The 21,935-nt window shown below is 41.5% G+C and overlaps 1 protein-coding gene across 1 annotated transcript; it reads right to left on the minus strand.

Moving 5' to 3' along the window:
- Positions 1–9,367: 9,367 nt before the first annotated feature.
- LOC115950125 lies at positions 9,368–10,345 on the minus strand. The gene has a single exon (XM_031067369.1). The coding sequence runs from the start codon at positions 10,343–10,345 to the stop codon at positions 9,368–9,370; it is 978 nt and encodes a 325-aa protein (XP_030923229.1).
- Between the last annotated feature and the right edge of the window lie 11,590 nt (positions 10,346–21,935).

The following is a 21,935-nucleotide window of genomic DNA, read 5'->3' on the forward strand; positions in this document are numbered from 1 at the left end:
CTAGCTTTTAAAAGCCAATGAAAACATGAGTTGGATTTAATGCAATTGAAATATGTCTTTGCATTTTTAAAAAGTCTTAAAAATGATGTCTTTGTAAACAATATTGGCAATAAAATGCAATGAGAGTTTGTTGCACAATTCATTACTTCACTCAAATGATAATAAGAAACGGGCACTTGTTTACTAAGCTATCACAAACTTTTGAGTTAATTCATCTAACTGATGATGATATGACAACTTACATGGATCACATCTCATAATTGATGTTGGTGAATTAGAGGCATCATTGACGTGTGAGAGACTGAGGGTCTGTTTGGTTTTTGTATTTCTATCGCTCATAACTCTGTTTCCATCACCCATAACTCAAAAATGGTGGGACCCACGGCCGAGAAGTGTGTTTGGTTTTTGTTTCCAGTTTTTGTTTTCATCACTCAATTCTCTGATTTTTGAGTGATGAGTTATGGAAACTGAAAACACATTTTAGGTGTTTTCAATTTCCAAAACTTAGTTTCCAATGGCATTTTGGTAATTAAACACACACTGAGGGACCCACTAGTCAGAGGTCAGCTACAACTTTTGACCTTTTTTTTTTCCTTCACTAGGTTCAGTGAGTTTTGGTCTTCTTCTTCTTTTCTTTTTCCTTTCACACTAGGCTTCTTCTTCTTCTCTTCTTTTTCCTTTCACACTGGGCTTCTTCTTCTTCTTCTTTTTCTTTTCCCTTTCAAATTGGGTCTGGTCTGGTCCTCTTCATCTTCCTTTTTTTTTCTTTTTTTTTTTTCCTTCTTTTCTTTCCTTTTCACATTGGGTTTCTGGGTTTGGTTGCATTTTTTTTTCTTTTTTCTTTTTTTCCATTCCTTTTCACTGGGTTTTTGGGTTCTTTTCTTTTCTTTTTCTTTCTTTCCTTCTTCACTTCTCACGATCTTTTCTCTAACACACAAACCCACAAACATGTTCATCCACACACGAAAAAACAAGCCAATTTCATCGAAAACCCAGTGAACATAGCAGAAACATGTTCATCCACACAAACCCACAAACATGTTCATACACACAAAAAAAGCTCCAATCTCGTCATTCACCGAAAACCCCAGAAAATCAGCAGAAAATCAAAGAACCAATCATAACCATGAGCTTCCTCTCTCTTGCTTTTATTTTCTCATTTATTGATTTTGTTTTAGCCTAAACCTTAATCTTGTTTTTGTGTGCTTTCTTTTCAGCCAAGCACCAACAGAGGTAACCACAAGCACCAGAAAAAGAAAAAAGAAAAAAAGCAATAAAGCGCAAGCAACAAAGACAAAGAAAAAGGCAGGAACAACAACAAAGGGGAGAGGCAAAGAAAGATGAGAGTAAGGGGAAAAAAAGAGAGGAAAGTCTAATGACATGGGTCAGTGTGCGGGTTCCCTTTTTTTAGAGTTTTTCGTTGAATCCATAACTGAGTGATATGTGCCAAATGGGTGGGTGTAGGAAATTGGGGTATTTTAAGTGATGAGTGACGCAAATTGAGTGAGGAGTGATGAGTGATGAAAAAAAAAAAAAAAAAACCAAATATCCCCTGAGTAATCAAAGGCCTTGTAGCTGAATTGGCACCTCCCCATGTACAAAGTACTTGGGGGTCTAGAAGGGGAAAGAGTTCGAGTTACGGGATTAGCAGTATATTGTAATTATTTCTCAAAAAAAAAAAAAAATCTCCCATAACATTTAAATGCCTACATTTCTTACTGATGAGGCTGTGAAATCGCCAGTGAGCTACACGATCCACGCTCGTTTAAACTAACAACCTGCAAGAAGAAATAAGTGATCTCGCAAAGGGCACCGGTGTGGTGTCGGCCAAATACCTTCTAAAGGTCAAGTTATAATTATTCTCAACTTTAGAGTGCTAGAGAGGGTAAATTATGCGTACCTTGATTTGTGAGGGTATTGGGGCTATTATAGTAGTAGGAGGTTGGCCTCTCTTCCTTGACCTAGAAGTCTTTTCCTTATAGAACTCTACTTGAGCAATTCCAAACGTGATGGGCAAACATTTCCTTGTAGAGTGGGTTTTTCATTAAGCGCGTATCTTCTAGAATTATCCTTGCACTAGTATTCTGATTTCCTTTAGGATTCTCTCGGATTTCAAACGCGTGCCCCAAGTATTTTAAGTCATGCCAGGCCCTGGGCTCTTCCTTATTGCCGGCCCATAGGCTCGGATCCGTCAGGCCCAATGTCATGTTATTTTTTACCCCTTCAGTTGCCCCCTTCACCCTATGGTCCGTCATGATTTAGGTGGTCGGACTAGTAGGGTGACGCTTAAATTTTAATTGGGGTTAACAGTCCAAGACTGTTTATGCTGACAGTTGAAGATTGTTTATGTTGACAGTTGAAGATTGTTTATGTTAACGGTTGAAGAATCTTGAAGTTTATGGTTCTTCAAGGGGACATGAACTGCGAACATATGTTGACAGGTTGTCAAGCATTTATGAGGCGCGCCACGTGTCACTTTTTCATTGGATTTTGTACAAGATCGAAGCGTCGCTTCGTCTTCCGTGCATCTCTCATATATATAACACACCTCTCTCCCCTCATTTCTACAATTTTCAGCCAAATCATATTGTCAGAGAGCCGTCGTCAACCTTGTCAGAGCACTCCGTTGAACATCTGTACCCGTCAACTATACAACCGTCGACTTTCCGTTACTCAGAGTGGTGAGTATTTATGATTATTATTTTTTTCAAGTCTTGCATTTTGTGCTTACATTTTGCTTAGACCTACACACCCGTCAGTAACTATCAGATCTGTCAGTCTTAGGTTTTGTCGTCAATTGTAGGTCATGTCTAGTGCGTCAAGTAATCAGTCGATAGTTCGTGATGGGGCGGAATACGAGGAAGTATACCCGTCCGATCCTAAAGACCCAGAGAGTCCCAACGAAGAGAGGAGTCCGTCCGCCTCTTCCTCATCCTCAACAAATAAGGATATGGAGATGGTTGAAGTAGAAGAAACGTCTGATGATGGCGAGGATCAACCATTGGGACCCGTCATCGGTTCTGATGGACTTAGGGAGTTCATCATGCTACCAGAGTGGACGGTGCATAAATTCACATCCGTCATTAAGGAGAAACACTTCAGCACATTTAAGGCTAACTTCCAAATTCCGGACTACATTCCAATCCGTCTACCCTATGTATTGGAGAAGTGTTACTACGACGAGGTAGAAGGTGTCGGAGTGTATGAGTAGATGCTGAAGGCAGGACTTCGGTTTCCGCTAAGTACCCTACATAGAGAACTTTTAAATTATTTGGGTCTGTTCGTCACCCAGATATCTCCAAATGCCTGGAGGGTCTTCATAGCAATGGAGATTCTCTATAGTGTTATGACAGACGGCGCTAGGAGGCTGACGGTGCATGAATTCCTTCATTGCTACCATCCAAAAGAAATAGACAGGTCAAGAGGAATGTATAGTTTTACCAGTAGGAGCCCCTTGTTGAAGGTCATCTTTGAAACTCCTGACTCAAATAGAGACTGGAAGAGTCGTTACTTCTTCCTAGAGGGCGACAAATGGATGAGCCATCCAGGAGAGACGGAGTATATGCCCGTCAACACAACTTGGGGAGTGTTACATTCATCTCGTATGCACCTGTCCTAATTTGTAATTCCTTTCATAACCGTCAGTTATAATTCTTCTTCTAACCGTCCATTTTCTCTGCAGGTAAACGGCGCCCGCAAGTTAGTGTTGAGGAATTTAGCTTTCTCGTGAGGATTTTTCAGAAGACCAAGCCGGAAGAAAGGACTTAGGCGAAATTGGTAAATCCGAACACCATCGATTGGTATTGTGACGGTCCTGAACCAACCACTGAAGCTGTTAGATACGACGAAAGAATCCACAGATGTAAGTCCGTCAACTTTCACTATAAATGGCTCCAACTATATGTAAATAACTTCATTCGTCCTGTTTTACAGAGATGGACGATGCTAAGAGAAGGGCGCTGATAAAATCACAGGCCGTCAAGAAGAAGGAGTCCGGCGAGGTGGTTCCTAAGGGGACGACTCCGTCGATAAAGAGGAAACCGTCGTCCAAATCTGACCATCCTCTTAAGCAGCCAAAGGTCTCTCTGGAACCCGTCGTAGGATTGATGGCTGAGGGTGTAAAGACCGTCACCCTAGTAAAGCACGGGTCCGGCAAGGGCCTAATGAAGGCTCCGTCCACAAACTAGGAGAAACCTCCTTCTCTTCTCCGTGACAACTCCAAATTTGCCTTGGAGAAGCTTTCATCTATTATCTCGTCGGAGGACTATGAGAATCTGGGCAATCACTCGACGGAGGCAATGGGGGAGACGAGTCTCTTTGCTGTTGCTCAGGTAATCTTTCTCCGTCGCCTTAAGTCCGTCTACTTAGTTTTTTGGTCTAACACTTTTTAACTTGTTTGTTCCAGTCCTTGGTCATGATGAAGGGCTTAATGGATCGATATCTTAACCAAGAGGTAGCTCTAGAACGTGTGCGAGCAAAGGCAGAGCAAACGGAGGATGAGCTTGGTCAACTTCACAAGTGGAAGTCCACTATGGAGAAGAAGTTTGACCTTTTAGAGCAGGCGAGGAAAGAACTTGAGCAGAAGAAGGATGAGGCGGGGAAGGCCCTGGAGAGCAAAGAAAAGGAAATCCAAGACTTGAAGGAAATGCTCCGTCAGGCTAAGGAGGCAACGGTCCGGGAATACATGATTCAGACGCCTTATTAGGCGAGCTGGAGGGCTCGTTCCTTCAAGGTTTTGATGACGCGCTCCGTCAAGTTCAAAAAGCCTACCCTAATCTGGATGTGTCGATGATAACTGTCAATGACCAAGATCAGACGTCTGCTTTGCCCGTCACTTCAGAGAACATAGACGACATTTTTGGTGAGAATGCAGTTCAGGGTGACGGGGAATCAGTTCCAGCGAAAAATGTCCAAGATGCCGACCCAAAAATGTAGATTATTATTTTATTACTTTTGTTGTATTTGGGAACGATCTGTCCATCATTTTGTGTATTTAACAATTACCCTCTGAGGGTTTTATCCGTCATTATTGTATTATCTTAAAATTTTATGCTTGCTATATATCAATCTTTATATATTTTTTTGAATGATGCATAAATATCCATCCTCTTTAGGAGGAGAAGTTTGAGTAAATATCCCTCCTCTTTAGGAGGAAAAGTTTGAGTAAATATCCGTCCTTGTAATTTTTGTATAACAGCATTGACGATCTGGTATCCGTCTATTTACCCCGTGTATTTATGGACTCTCTTTTATCTGTCTATTTTGCGGAAATATGAATATTTCCAGCCTATGCGTGATTCGTCCACTTTGTGGACTTTGTAAATTATTTTCACCTTTTGGTGATCCGTCCACTTTGTGGACCGTGCACTTTGGGAGATCCATCCACTTTGTGGACTTTGTAAATTATTTTCACCTTTTGGTGATCTGTCCACTTTGTGGACTGTAAAATATTTTCACCCTTTGGGTGATCCGTCCACTTTGTGGACTTTAAATTATTTTTACCTTTTAGGTGATTCGTCCACTTTGTGAATTTTAAATTATTTTCACCTTTTAGGTGATCCGTCCACTTTGTGGACTTTCAAATTATTTTCACCCTTTAGGTGATCCGTTCACTTTGTGGACTTTCAATTATTTTCACCCTTTGGGTGATTCGTCCACTTTGTGGACTTTAAATTATTTTCACCTTTTAGTTGATCTGTCCACTTTGTGGATTTTAAATTATTTTCACCCTTTGGATGATCCGTCCACTTTGTGGACTAAGTTATTTTCACCCTTTAGGTGATCCGTCCACTTTGTGGATTTTATGTAGCCTATCCATTCATAAAAAATCCATGTGGAAAATCAAAGTTGTATCTGAATATTCTTCTTTAAAAAATGCGTTTGTAGAAAAAAGTGCCTGCCCCCTTGGGTTTAAAAGGGCATAAAAAGATTGTAGCAAGAATAGTTGAAGAAAAACTAGTAAATTGTAGCTAAAGATTAAATAAACTAGGAAATTGGGGATTTGTTCATATTCTCTCTATTGGTAGTATTTCCGTAGAAGCTCCGTGTTCCAAGGGTGCTGCAGCTTTTGTCCGTCCATTGTCTCGAGGTGGTAGGTCTCCTTCCTTTGTCGTGATGCGATCCTGTAGGGTCCTTCCCAGTTGGGGCCGAGTTTTCCTTGTGAAGGATCTCTAGCGGCACCCATTACTTTCCGTAGTACAAGATCACTGACCTGAAAGTCCCTATGCCTCACTTTGGTGTTGTAGTGTTTTGCCATGAGATTTTGATAACGCGCCAACCTTTGCTCTGCTGCCGCTCTGATTTTGTCCAGCTGGAGGCGTATGGCCTCTTTGTTCTTATCTTCGTCGTAGCTCTCCACCCAATAGCTTGTGAGCCCCACTTCTGCGGGAATGACAGCTTTTATTCCATATGCAAGTCAAAATGGCGTTTCTCTAGTGGGTGTTCTTGCCATGGTCCAGTATGCCCATAGGACGCTCGGTAGTTCGTCCGGCCAGATACCCTTTACCCCTTCGAGCCGGGTCTTGATTATCTTGAGCAAGGACCGGTTCGTGACTTCGACTTGCCCATTTGCCTGTGGGTGTGTGGGTGACAAGTAGTGATTCTTGATCCCTAGCTCCGAGCAGAAGTCTCTGAATGCGCTGTTGTCGAATTGCTTATCATTGTCAAAGACCAGTACTCTGGGTATTCCGTACCTGCATATGATATTTCTCCAGACAAAACTTCAGATGTTCTTCTCCGTGATGGTGGCTAAGGCTTCTGCCTCAACTCACTTAGTGAAGTAGTCTATGCCTACTACCAGGAAATGAACTGTTGGATCGCCGTCGGGAATGGGCCCATGATATCAAGTCCCCATTGTGCGAACGGCCAGGGTGCCGTCATAGGTGTCAGTTCTTCGAATGGCTGCCTGATGAAATTGTTGAACCTTTGGCATTTGTCGCAGGACTGGACATAGGCTTGTGCATCCTTCATCATTGTAGGCCAGTAGTATCCTGCTCGGATCAACTTGTGTACGAGTGATCGTGCGCCCGAGTGGTTTTCGCAGATACCCTCGTGTACTTCTCTCATCACGTAATCTGCTTCCTCTTGGCCTAAACACCTCAGGTACGGTCGAGAGAAACCTCTTTTATATAAGACGTCCTTTGTTAGCACGAACTGTGATGCCTAGACCTTTAGCTTTCTTGCGGCGCCCTTCTCGACCGATAACATCCCAGTTTTTAGGTAGGATATCAATGGCGTAGTCCAGTTGCACTCAGAGTTTACCACCTGCATATTTGTTCCGTCATCGATAAGTGAGGAGATTTGAACGAATGATAATACCTGTTCGGGAACTAGCATAAATTCGGCTGACGCAGCTTTTGCTAGATGGTCGGCCCATTCGTTTTCCTCCCTTGGGATCTGAATGAATTCGACTTCGAGGTCGTTGATTCGGTATTTTACTTCTTCTAAATACCTCTTCATTCTATCGTTCTTGCACTCGTAGTCGCCATTGATCTGACTTGTTACCACTTATGAATCGCAGTGGACAATTATGTTTTCTGCACCCGCGGCCTTTGCAAGATCTAGCCCCACCACCAAGGCTTCATACTCTGCCTCGTTGTTGGTTGTGGGGAAATCCAGTCGGATCATACATTGTATCTTGTCCCCCTGTGGAGTTTGGATCACTACCCCGACTCCACCGGCTCGTCTATTTGAGGATCCGTCTGTATAGATATTCCATTGTTCTTTCTCTTCCTCCACCTGGCCTTCCCCGAGAGTGAACTCGGCGATGAAGTCAGCTACTACCTGCCCTTTTATGGCCGTCCGCGGGCGGTATTGGATGTCAAACTCGCTCAGCTCTATTGCCCATAAAGCCATTCTTCCTGCTACTTCTGGGCTACTTATGGCTTTTCTCAATGGCTTGTCCGTTAAGACAACGATTGTATGCGCTTGGAAGTATGGCTTGAGTCTTCGCGCGGCGATTACCAACGCGAAAGCCAACTTCTCCATCTAAGGGTACCTCTCTTCTGCTCCTCGGAGTGCTCGGCTGGTAAAGTAGACTGGTTTCTGGGATCCATACTCCTCTCTCACCAAAACTACGCTTACTGCGGCTTGTGAAATGGCTAAATATAGGTAGAGTTCCTCGCCTGGCATGGACGGACTGAGCAACGATGGAGATGATTAAGTCGTTGAATGTCGTCTGGCATTCATCCGTCGACTCAAATGATTTCCTTAGAGTGTGGAAGAATGGTAAACACCTGTCCGTCGCTCTCGAGACGAACCTATTTAAAGCTGCGATCTTTCCATTTAAACTTTGGACCTCCTTAACCGACCTTGGTGGTTCCAACTCCATTATGGCCCGCACCTTCTCTGGATTGACCTCTATTCCTCTTTGAGACACCATGAAACCCAAGAACTTCCCAGCTGTCACTCCGAATGTGCACTTGTTTGGATTCAGCTTCATGTTGAATGATCGGAGCGTATCGAATGTCTCGCTGAGGTTGTTTAGGTGATCAACTTCATGCAGGCTTTTTACCAACATGTCGTCAACATAAACCTGTACGTTCCTACCGATCTGATGTGCAAACATCTTGTTCATTAGCCTTTGGTATGTTGCTCCAGCATTTTTGAGTCCGAAAGGCATCACCTTGTAGCAGAATAATCCCTGGCTTGTCACGAAGGAGGTCTTCTCTTGATCAGATTCATCCATCCTGATCTGGTTGTAGCCGGAGAAAGCGTCCATAAAGCTTAGGAGCTGGTGTTTTGTAGTTGAATCTATCAGGGTATCTATCCGTGGGAGCGGGTAGTTGTTTTTAGGGCAAGCCTTGTTGAGGTCCGTGAAATCTACGCATATCCTCCAGTTTCCGTTGGCCTTTTTAACCATAACTACGTTTGCCAACCAATCGGGGTAGTATACTTCCCGGATGAAACCTGCCTCCAGTAATTTTCGAACCTCCTCAGCTATGGCCTTGTCCCGCTCCTGGGTGAAGACTCTTTTCTTTTGCCGGATTGGAGGGAATGAGGGCGACACATTTAACTTGTGGACCATGACTGAGGGGTCGATTCCTGGCATGTCTTGATGACTCCAAGCAATGATGTCTTGGTTATCTCTGAGGAAAGTCGTGATCGTTTGGCGCACTGGCCAACTGGCTAGTGTGCCAATTTTAGTCATTCGTTCGGGTCGCGTGTCATCAAGTCTCACCTCTTCTAGCTCTTTAACTGGCTCTGCTAATGCTCGCTGCTTTCCGATACACATCGTTTGCTGTTGATCTTCCATTTCTAACATGGCAATATAGCATTCTCGCGTTGCTATTTGATTTCCCTGCAGTTCTCCCACCCCATACTCCGTCGGGAATTTAATCATCAGGTGGTATGTTAAAGTCACCGCCTTCTAGGAATTGAGAGTGGGTCGCCGGAGGATGGCATTGTAGGCGGACGAACAGTCGACCACGAGAAAAGTTACCTCCTTAGTGATCTGTTGAGGATAGTCACCTGCCGTCACAGCTAGTGTTATTGCGCCCAAGGGGAACACCTTCGTTCCCCCAAATCCCACGAGTGGGGCATTCGTTGGGGTCAACCGTTCCCTGTCAATTCTCATTTGCTGGAATGCTGGATAGTACAGGATGTCTGCTGAGCTGCCGTTGTCGACGAGGATCCGATGCATGTTATAATCCCCTATTTGCAAGCTGACCACAAGTGCGTCATCATGAGGGTGGTGAAGTCTCCGAGCGTCATCCTCTGAAAATCCGATAATGGGGTTATCTATTCGCGGCATCTTGGGTATGGATCTCGTAAGTTGGACGCTATGAACCATCCTGAGGTAGGTTTTGCAGGCTTTTTTGGAAGATCCGACTGCGGTTATGCCCCCTACGATCATTCTTGTGTCCCCTATAGGTGGTCTAGGGCGCTCGTTCTCCTGTCGTGGGGCCTGCTCCTCCAGTGGATCGGTTCTTTCCCTACTGACGAACCTCTGTAGCTTCCCTTGTCTAATAAGGACCTCAATCTGCTGCTTTAGGTCGTAGTAGTTGGTTGTGTTGTGCCCATGGTCTCGGTGAAAGCGACAATACTTGTCCCTTGGCCTTTTGTTGGGATCTCCCTTTAATTTACCAGGGAACGTCAATGCTCCTTCATCTTTAATCTGCATCAATACTTGATCGATCGAGGCGGTTAATGGGGTGAAATTAGTGAACCTTCCAGAGGGAGGTCTAGGGCGCTTTTCATCTCGTTGATCTCTAGTTCTAGCAGCCTTTCGCCCCCTATCTTGTCGCGTGTCCTCCTCCCTCTCCCTCTTCTTAGGCTTTTCCTCGCGGGCTAACAATGCATCTTTTGCATTCATGTATTTGGTAGCTCTGTAGAGCACGTCCGTCATGGTCTTCGGGTCATTCTTGTATAAAGAAAACAAGAACTTACCCTTCTGTAGTTTGCTAGTAAATGTAGCTACGAGTATCTTATCGTCAGCTTTGTCAATTGAAAGGGCTTCCTTGTTGAAACGAGTTATGTAGGCCCGCAGTGTCTCGTCTTCTCGTTACTTGATGCTCATTAAGCACGCGGTGGACCTTTTGTACCGATGTCCGCCTATGAAGTGCGAGGTGAACTGAGCACTCAACTCCTTAAAAGTATTGATGGAGCTTGGTGTCAATCTACTGAACCAAACCCTCACAGGGCCCTTTAGCGTCGTCGGGAATGCCCTGCATATGATCTCGTCTGGTACCCCTTGAAAGTGCTTAGGGTCTTGAAAGTCTCGAGATGATCGAGGGGGTCCTTAACCCCGCGTAGCTTTCAATGTGGGGCATGCGAAATTTCGGTGGCAAGGGGAATGAGTTGACGGAGGTAGTGAATGGTGAGTCGGTTCTATTCACTAGGTCATCAAGATCAGTGGATACTCGTCCCTTAAGGGCATTCATCATGACCTCCATCTGCTCCTTCATCGCCTGCATCTCTGAGATAAAAGGCGGAGGGGCAAAATCCATGAGAGACGGAAGGCTTATGTTTTGCCGCTCTGGTTGGCTTGGGGCGTTGCTGCCCTCTGGCTTCTCCTGGTCCCTTCGTTCGGCACTGTTACCCTCTTGGTTTTCCTCCTAAACGTTAGGTCCTGCATCCCTTTAGCGTAGCTACTCCTCCAGATCATGGTTCTACTTCGTGAGTCGTTCTACTGCTGCCATGAGAGTCTGGACCTGTCTCTCTAATGCAGTAGATCTTGGTGGCTCATCTTCTTGAACGTTGTTGGTGGTAGCCATCAAGCGAGTGAGTACCATGTGACTCTTATGTCCGGGAGGCGATAGTCTAGCTAAACTCTTCGCGTTTCCCACAGACGGCGTCAACTAATGAGACCGTGAAATCACCAGTGAGCTACACGATCCACGCTCGCTTAAACTAACAACCTGCAAGAAGAAAGAAGTGACTCGCGGAGGGCACCGGTGTGGTGTCGGCCAAATACCCTCCGAAGGTCAAGTTAGAATTATTCTCAACTCTAGAGTGCTAGAGAGAGTAAATTATGCGTACCTTGATTTGTGAAGGTATTAGGGCTTTTATAGTAGTAGGAGGTTGGCCTCTCTTCCTTAACCTAGAAGTCTTTTCCTTATAGAACTCTACTTGAGTAATCCCAAACGTGATGGGCAAACATTTCCTTGTAGAGTGGGTTTTTCATTAAGCGCGTATCTTCTAGAATTATCCTTGCACTAGTATTCTGATTTCCTTTAGGATTCTCTCGGATTTCAAACGCGTGCCCCAAGTATTTTAAGTCATGCCAGGCCTTGGGCTCTTCCTTATTGCCGTCCCATGGGCTCGGATCCGTCAGGCCCAATGTCATGCTATTTTTTACCCCTTCACTTACACTAATATGAAACTCTCATTAATATAGCTCCATTCTTGTATGAATAAAGCTTCAAGCTCTAAGCTAAATGCTAGTACTTGATTTATAAGAATCATACCCCACATCATAAATATTTTACATGGGTGTGCATTACATTCTTCTTTAGAAACATTGTTAACACAAGGTTAGAAGTTAGAACTATGAATGATAAAGTTCGTCATTCAATTAGGATACACCAACTACCAATTTTGTATAAAAAAAAAATCTAATAATAACTTTCTTTTCTAGTGATACAAACATAAGATTTACGCAAGTTGTAAACACTGTAATTGAGCAATTTTCATATAACTTTCAAGGGAAAAAAAATGTAAATTACATAACATCCTCTTTAAATGACCAAGCTACTTATTTCGTTCCTATTAATTTGTCTTAGTCCATGCAATCAAAGGTAAAAATCCCTTAACTTTCGATCCTCTTCAACCTAGTATTACCACATATTTTGTGATTGTTTTGCCCAAACCAAATTAAAAAAACCAAGAAATGCAGGCAGATTTCGTTGTTTGGAATGAAAGCCTAGTACTAAGTGTTGCAATAAAAAAGTTGTTCAAGAATGGATTCATCAAATGCTGAAACCCCTATATGTAAGGCCAATTTCTCTTGAAGGATTTTTATGAGCCTTTTTTTTTCTCTTTCATTCCACATTTGACTTGAGTGGATATACTTTGCTAGAAAAATCAAACTGTTCAGAACATTTGACTAGATTATAGGCTAAAATAGCCAAATTTCACGCGAAATAATTAGCGATCTACCATTGTTTGAGAAATAATTAGTAATCTACCACGTTTTTAAAAATCAAGTTTGACATGTAACTCGAGTTTCAAAAACTCGAGTTCCATAAAAACTGTCCCAGTGGCACCCGCTGACTTGGATTATTTTAATTAAAAAAATGTCATGCGGAACTCAAGTTTGTGAAACTCAAGATCCTTATAATGTGTTACTTAAGTTTATAAAACTCAAGTACCATAAAGATTTATGGTCCTTCAGCTTTTCTTTTTTCACGTCATCTTTCACTTCATCGTGTCCCACATGCATAAGCATAAAGCAACATCTCATTAATAGATGTTTGACATGATTAATGTGCGTACCCAAATTCCAATTGATGGGCTGGGCTTGGAATGGGGCTCACAATTTACTTATATTAGGGAGCTTAGTGTTTCCTACTGAGGGTAGTTCCTGGTCGAGTGACCCAACGACACCCCTTAACCCCCACAAATTCTCTCTATTTCCTCCCTGAGTAGCACTCCCTCTCTGTGTTGCTCTCTCCCCTGGTTGTACCAGTTCACTCTCTTTCTTTCTATTTTCTCTTCAGCATTGTCAACCCTTTCTTCTCATTCCAATCTCTTACTTATAGCCTGAGGTGGGTGGAGGCGTTATGATTGCTTTCTGGTCTCACTCGTATGGGTGTGGTCCAAATTAATTATTCCTAATGAGAATATGCTTTGTTGGGAATGGAGGTAATGGCATCGGAACTGGTTCTAGCCTCCAAAAGACTACTTGGTAGCGATATTCCCCAAGGCAATACCAAGCTGTCGAGAACGTAGCCTGCACCGAACAAGCACACTCCAAATCAAGTTATAATTAATCGGTTGGTGCTTGCCTCTGGTACATTCAAGACAAGACAGACTCCTCATGACACTCAGGCTCAGCTTGGGCCCTAAAGTGCGTTAGGACTAAGACCAAAGGTCCAACGGGGATAGGATCTCGCATTGTACTATGAGGCTTGGGCCCAAGGCTCAGTAGGCCTAGGACCATTCCCTGTACAATAGCTCCCCATTGATTTGTGCCTAGCCTCCAGGAACAAATCAAGGACAATCTGACTAGCGTAGGAGATTCCTTAGGGAGTCCATTCGTCAGTTTATCAAATGAACAAGATGGCTATTAATGCCCTCTTAAAAGGAGCGTTATGCCAGGCTGTCATGTCTACTTGCAATCATAACCTGACAGTTTGTGAACCAAGGCTATGCGTGTGGGGGTTACAAAAAGAATTCAGAGAGGTTTTCCCGCCTCCTTATTTCATTAAATGTTCCCAACCTATAAATAGTTCCTTTTGCTTCTTCAAACTACTTTTTGCTTCCCCACTCCTTTAAATTTCTCTCTACCGAGCATACTCCACCTGTGCGTAGACCCTCCAACCAAGCCCTAGTAAGTTTTCTACTTTTCATCTTTCTTTTCTTCAATTTCTTTTCCTCTTTCTAGTATTAGGAATGGGTTATTCACACCTTCTTGATACCAAAGCAACTTTGCCTAGTTTTAGGGTGGCTTACAATATTCCCAAGGATGTAGAGATAGCTTACTACCATGAGAGTGACATCGCTCTTCAGCGATGCCCTCATGTAGTGTTTTTCCCTCTAATGGCCATTTTAGAAGGGGGGGGGGGGTTAGGTTCCCCATAGATTCCCTTACACTCAGTACCCTTAGGTTCTATGGCTTATGTCTTAACCAACTTTCCCCAAATTTTTATCGAGTAGTGAGTTGTGTTAGCTGCTTAAACTAAATTTATGGGTTACAATTAGACCACCATGACATAAACTTTATGTACAGCTTGTGTGGTAACATTAAATCCAACTATTACCTTAAAGTTAGGGATGTACGGGTACGGCTCATATCATGCCTTCTTGACTTTAACAAAAACTCGGCAGGAGAGTACGTCCAGGTGAGTGGCAACTAACTCGCAAGAGGAAGGGGGGAGAGTCGCTTGGAGCTTAGCATGGGGTCTCCTCCTGCCCAAGGACGTGCACTTCTTCTCAGGCGGAACTGACGAGTCCTTGGCCAACTAGCTGTAGTGGCATACCATAGCGGTAGTACAATATCTTACCTTTTCCTCTTTGTTTAAATGCACATGTATTTCCTTTCTCTTTATACTTGTCATTGTTGCGTTATCAAGCCATGCAATTGGCTTATGTCATTGATGAAAGGTTAAAAGAGACAGTCGAGGATGCTGAACGGGAGAAGGCTCTGAAAGACGTTGCCATTGCCACAGCGAAGGATAAGAGCAAGGCTGCTGAAGCTACCGAGAAGAAAGCTCAAGCATCCGAGAAAGCCAGGATATTGGCGGAGAAAAGGCTGATGGAGATGGATGTGAAGCTAGGGGGGTGGAGCTTAAATTGGTCGAGACAAAGAGCTTAAACTGAGCTCAGGCTGATGAAATTGCTGACCTCAAGGCGGCCTTTGAAGCTTGTGAGGAAAAGTGGTACAATGAGGGCTTTGCGAATGCTGAAAATTTTGTGGAGCCTATTGTCCACCCAACTTAGTGGCATGGGTTTGGGGAAGGATGGATGGCCGCCCTGTAAGCTATGGGAGTGTCGAACGATTCCCCGCTGAGGAATCCCGAGCAGATTTCCTTCTCGGCGCATCCTCCCCCTGCCTAGAGTCAACCCGACGCAGTCGGCGAAGAGAACACCCCCAGCATAAGGGAGTTGGTGCGTGAGATTGACACACATGTGGAGTTAGTTGATCTCAAGGCCACTAGTAACCTTAATGTTGTGCTGCCTGGTACCCAACCTACCAAGGATGTCCAAGCACAACTACTTCCCACTGATTAGCCTACCGAGGATGCCGCCTCGTCTCATTCTGCCGACTTAGCTGCTCAGGTTTGAAGAAACTGTTTGCTGTGCCGTATTTCCCTATTGTTATTATTTTCCTTTTTTGTCATTTATTTTCCCTTTATTTGGTTTTGCATTCAGTCACTGGGATGTGGTGACAAAACACTGGTTAAATTTCAATTTGCGTTTATTTTATTTCGTTTGATTAGTCATCTTAAAATGGTGACGAGACATCTATTTAACTTTTTGTGTTTAATTACATTTATAAATAATTTTTGCCTTGTTGTTAAATTATCTATTATACTTCACTCTTTCATTGGTAATGATCGAGCAGCCAAATCAAAGTTCGCCCTTGATCGGTGATAAAGATTACTCTTACACTTCTGTCCTTAGAAAAGATATGCTATGTCTTTGCCTGCTCGACGACAGGGACCGGACTAAAAATGGGTTTTTGTACTTAGAAGAAACAAACACTAAATTTGCACCTACTCGGTAATTAGAATTGAACCGAGCTCATGCTTGTGTACTTAACAAAAATAGATGCCAGGGTTCCACCTGTTCAGTGACAAGTACCTAGCCAAGTGCGGGCTTCCGTCCCTTAGAGAAAATAAGTGTAAGGTTCCCACCTATTCGGTGGTTAAGATCGAACCGATAACAGGTTTCTGTCCTTAGAAGAATTTGATATAAGGTTTCCACCTGTTTGGTGATTAAGATCGAACCGGGAATAGGTTTCTATCCTCAGAAAAATTTGATATAGGATTTCAACCTATTCGGTGATTAAGATCGAATCGGGAACAGGTTTCTGTCCTTAGAAAAATTTGATATAAGGTTTCCACCTATTCGGTGATTAAGATCGAACCGAGAACAGGTTTCTTTCCTTAGAAGACTTTGATATAAAGTTTCCACCTGTTTGGTGATTAAGATCGAATCAGAAATAGGTTTCTGTCCTCAGAAAAATTTGATATAAGATTTCCACCTGTTCGGTGATTAAGATCGAATCAGGAACAGGTTTCTGTTCTCAGAAAAATTTGATATAAAGTTTCCACCTGTTTGGTGATTAAGATTGAACCGGGAACAAGTTTCTGTCCTCAAAAAAATTTCATATAAGGTTTCCACCTATTCGGTGATTAAGATCGAACCGAGAACAGGTTTTTGTCCTTAGAAGAATTTGATATAAGGTTTCCACCTGTTCGGTGATTAAGATCGAACCGGGAACAGGTTTCTGTCCTTAGGGAAAATAAGTGTTAGGTTTCCACTTGTTCGGTGATTAGAATTGAACCAAGAATAGGTTTCTGTCTTTAGAAAAATTTGATATAAGGTTTCCACCTATTCAGGAACAGGCTTCTATCCATAGAGAAAATAAGATTGAGTCATTGGTGACTTCTCACTCAAACACTCTCCTCCTTCAGACCCTCACTTTATCGGAGACGAGCTCCTTTCATCAGTTAGAAAACCCTCACTTTGTCTCTCACTCAGGTCAGTATTACAACACAACTCCTCTCGTTCTATATTTTCAACTTTTTGCTTATATATACTCTTTAAGAAGGGAAGATTTAATTAATAATCTGATGCAAGTTTTGAGTTTTAGGGTTATTATCAATGAGAGAAAAAGAAGAATTTTAGGGCTTTGTTTAAGTGTTCTAGGGGCTTAGGGTTTTACACATTGATTTCAAGATTTTTTTATTTTTTTTAGATATGATCAAATAAGAAGAAATGGGATTGGGGAATCCTATATCATATGAAATCTATCTAATATAATCTATTAATTTATAGAAGAAGATATGGGATTGGGGATCTTTTCTGATTTTCTTTCCTTTCGTTTTAGGATACACCAAATAGTTAATTATAATATATATTGATATTATTACATTGCAATTGATTTGGCTATCTAATATAATTAATAGAATAAGAAGATATCAGATTAGGGGAATCCCATATCACCGTGTTAATTTATTTTCCGTTGCATTTAGTTTATTTGGTGATTTGTTTTGATGCCTCCAAGATTTGCATGTAATTTGACCAAATTAATTAATTTGGGTAATTGAATTAATTAAAAGGGGTCAATTTATTTTAACCCATCGGCCAAGATCATCTTAATGTTGGTAATGGTTAGAGCCTACGTATCACACTTATAGGTAAACTTCAACTTCCTTCTTCACATTCATGCATAAATCTTAAGAATGTTATTAGAGTTCCTAATATAGCTTCCAATCTTGCTTCTATTCATAAGTTGTGTCATGACAATCATTGTTCTTGTTATTTTGATGAGAATGTCCTTTCAATCCAGGCTTTGGCCATGGGGAAGGTGCTTTATTAGGGCAAGAGTGAAAATGGTGTTTATCCAATCCATCCTAATCAAGCTACAAATTTTCTTTTGCCTAATAAGAATTGCAATCTTGTTGCTTCTAGCAATTCAAGCTAGCTGCTTTGGCACAATAGATTAGGTCATCCTTATCATCAAATTCAGCATTACTTGTTTCCTAGTTTTACCATTCCTGCAAATAAGCGTTCTTGTATACATTGTCGTCATGGCAAGACTCAAAAATTACATTTTCTTACTTCCGATTATGTTGCTCATTCACTCTTTGAACTTGTCATACTGATCTATGGGGTCCAGGTCTTGTAGATTTAGTAAATGGCTTTAAATACCATGTTGCTTTTGTTGATCATTTTACCATATTTACATGGCTCTGTTTGCTTGCTAACAAATCTGAAGTTCATGCTAAATTTGTTCAATTTAGAGCCATGGTTGAGACACAGTTCAATACCAAAATAAAAATTTTGAAATTAGATGTGGGGGGGGGGGGTGAGTACCCTTCTAAATCTTTTGAATCTTTGTTGGCTAATCATGGTATTATACACCAAATATCTTGCCCATACACACCTCAACAGAATGGACTTGTAGAAAGGAAGCACAGGCACTTAATTGAAACTACTATTACCCTACTTTCATAAGCATCTCTCCCTTCTACCTAGTGGTCCTTTGCTATTCAAACTGCTTCTTTTCTTATCAACCTTTTACCTACTACTGTATTGCAGTTCTAGGCTCCATGGTCGAAATTGTATTATCATACTCCTAATCTTTCTAAATTAAAGATATTTGGTTGTGCTTGTTACCTATACCTTAGGCCATATACCAGCAACAAACTTGACCCTAGAACTACTGAATGCATTTTCCTTGGCTATTCTACACATTCCAAATGCTATCTGTGTTTTGATCTTCTTTCTCAAAAATAATATACTTCTAGGCATGTTCTTTTCAATGAGTCTAAATTCCCTTTCTCTTCACTTACTTCACAATTGCCTTAGTCCACTTCATCCTTGTGTTCTTCATCTTGGTTGTCTAATATGCTTTTTCTCCACTCTACAAACCTTCCTTTTGTTCTTGGTCCATATCCCTCTTCCAACTTGTCTTAAAATGAACCTATAATCCTTGCAACATACCTCTCTTTTCTTCCTACAGATAGACCTTCTACTCCATAACCATCCCCTACTACAACACCCATCACTACTGCAGCACCTATCACTACTGCAGACCTTGCCATTTTTGTAGAACTTAACCCAACACCACCTGGAGAACCATTACCTACTGTAGCACCACTTTCTACTGCATATATGAACCCAGTACCACCATCCTACCTACCAATACTCATTTTATGACCACTAGGTCCAAGAATGGAATCTCTAAACCCAAGCTTTGTAAAGACAACAAACATGGGTTTTGGTTCCTCCACCACCTCATGTTAATTTTGTTGGGTGCAAATGGGTTTTCAAGCTTAAGCGGAACAGTAATGGTACTATTTTGAGGTATAAATCCAGACTTGTGGCTAAGATTCCATCAACAACTTGGCATAGACTGCCAAGAGACATTTAGTCATGTGGTTAAACCTGCCACTATTAGACATGTGTTGGCCATTGCTCTTAGTTTTACTTGGTCTATGAGACAACTTAATGTTTCAAATGCCTTCCTTCATGGCTACCTTAAGGAGAAGGTATATATGTAGCAACCTCCTGGGTATGTTGATTCTTCTTATCCTCATCATGTTTGTAAACTCCATAAGTCCCTTTATGGATTGAAGTAGGCACCCAGGGCTTGGTTTAACAGGTTTACCATTCAACTTTTGCATTTAGGCTTCAATGCTTCTCAAACTAAGTCCTCTTTTTTCATATATGCCTCTCATGCCACTATCATCTTCCTATTGCTTTATGTGGACAATATTATCATTACTGGCAATGACAATTCTCAGATTTCCAATCTTGTCTTTACTCTCAAAGTTACTTTTGAGCTTAAGGATTTGGACATTTTGAATTATTTTCTTGGTATTCAGATTACAAGGACCAAGTATGGTCTTACTTTAACCCAACCCAAGTATGCATCTGATATTCTTCATCAGTTTAATATGCATAATGCTAAACCTGTCAAGACACCTTGTTGCCCTTCTACATGATTAGTTCCTAATGATGGGCATACTCTCTTTGATCCCATTGAATATCGCAACCTTGTGGGAGCTCTGCAACCCTTGACATTCACATGGCCTGATCTTGCATTTAGTGTTCTTCAGCTTTGTCAATTTATGCATTGTCCTACCTCTGTTCATTTGGAAGTTGCTAAATGTGTGTTGCGATATCTCAGAGATACTCTTCATCATGGTTTGTATTTCTCTCTTGGTCCTCTTTACTCTATCAGCTTTCTCTGACATTGACTGGGCTGGAGACCATTCCCAATGTTGGATTGGTGCCAGATGAAGGTACACTTCTAGCTGATTCTCATCTTTATCGTAACCTTGTTGGTTCTCTTCATTATCCCACTTTTACTAAGTCTAACCTTAGCTTTGCTGTTCATTAAGTTTTTCAATTTATGTCCTTTCCAACTGACATCCACCTTGTTGTTGCAAAGAGAATCTTGAGGTATCGTAATGGTACTCAACACTATGGCATTCATCTTAGGCTTAGTCCTCTTCATCTCTTAACTTTCTCAAACTATGATTGGGCTGGAGATCCCATAGACAGAAGGCCTACCTCTGGGTTCTTGGTATATTTGGTTTATAACCCTATTACTTGGAGTGTTAAGAAGCAAGCCACGATTTCCAGATCCTTTACTGACTCTGATATTGAGCCTTTGCTTCCACAATTGTTGAGTTGTGCTAGCTTAGGCAACTGCTAAAGGATTTGGGCATCTTTCTTTCCACTTCCCCTAAGCTCTAGTGTGATAACATCTCTGCATTGGCCATTGATTCTAATCTTGTTTTCCACGCTCGAACAAAGCATATTGAGGTTGATTATCATTTTGTTCAAGAGTGTGTCCTTTGCCGTGATCTTCAAGTCAAGTGTGTCTCCACTAATGATCAATTTGCTGATATCTTCACTAAAAGTTTGCCTTCTTTTCGTTTTCATTATTTGAGTTCCAAAATCTTGTCCACTATTATGCCAAGGTTTTGGTGGGGGGGGGGGGGGGGGGGATGATAGAAGAATTGTAGAAGAAACAGAAGATAACAGCTAGTTTTCCAACGATCATAATTTTACACAAAACGACACCGTATATCATTAACCAATACAGTGACATTTTTGTTAAAAGATAAATACCGGAGGTAGAGCAACACAACACCATTTTAGTGTGGGCAGATATCTTTGGGATCATCTTCTTCCTTTCCCCATGTTGCTCAGAGCTATGAGAGTCAGAGATTTTTCCTATAAATTGTACATTAATCATGTGTAAATTCAATGGAACTGATTCCTATCTTTGCAAAATTATTGTTAGTTGGTTAGATTAGGCTTTAAGCTTATTTCTGGCTCTATTTTGATGATTTTTTTTAAAAAATTTCTGGCTCTATAGTCTATATATATAGAGAGCATTACTCTTTGTATTATTTAGTTAGTGTTGCAATATAATTCTCAGTTTTTCACTTTCTCTTTCTCTATGTTTTCTCTCTCTGTTTCTGCCATTAATACACAGAAGCTTTTCTTGCTTTCTTCAAGGAGAGACCTACAAATTTTGTTAGTGTTATGCCATTCAATTGTGCAATGACATAACATTAGCTAATAATTCAGTTTTTGGCAAAAGGTTGTTATTGAATAGTGGCTACTAGTTAAGTATGACCACAAAGTGCCAAATATATATTTCTTTTGCTTGACCACATTTTCATTATGATTCATGTCTCAAAATTTTTAATTACATTGTATGCATTTTAACTAACATTATCATATTACTTATTTCGGTAAAAAGTTGTATGAATAGTGTCATCTAAGAGCAACCACATCAGTTCGTGTATTTTACACATCCATTTTTACACTAAAAACCTACTTTTTCTATTTTTACAAAACACCCACATCAGTTCATCTATTCTATGACCTCTTTTATTTAAATAATCAATTTTCTCAATTTTTTATTATTATTTCCCTCAACTAACCCCCCTATACATACGCATGCTCTCTCCCTTTCTCTCTACCCATTTTTTCTGATTTGTTGCTCTCTCTCTATACCCATCTCTCTACCTCTATACCCATTTCTGAATCAACTCTCCCTCTCAGTCTAAATCCACACCATC

This window comes from Quercus lobata, chromosome 6 (genome assembly GCF_001633185.2).
Source record: "Quercus lobata isolate SW786 chromosome 6, ValleyOak3.0 Primary Assembly, whole genome shotgun sequence".
Classification (NCBI taxonomy): domain Eukaryota; kingdom Viridiplantae; phylum Streptophyta; class Magnoliopsida; order Fagales; family Fagaceae; genus Quercus; species Quercus lobata.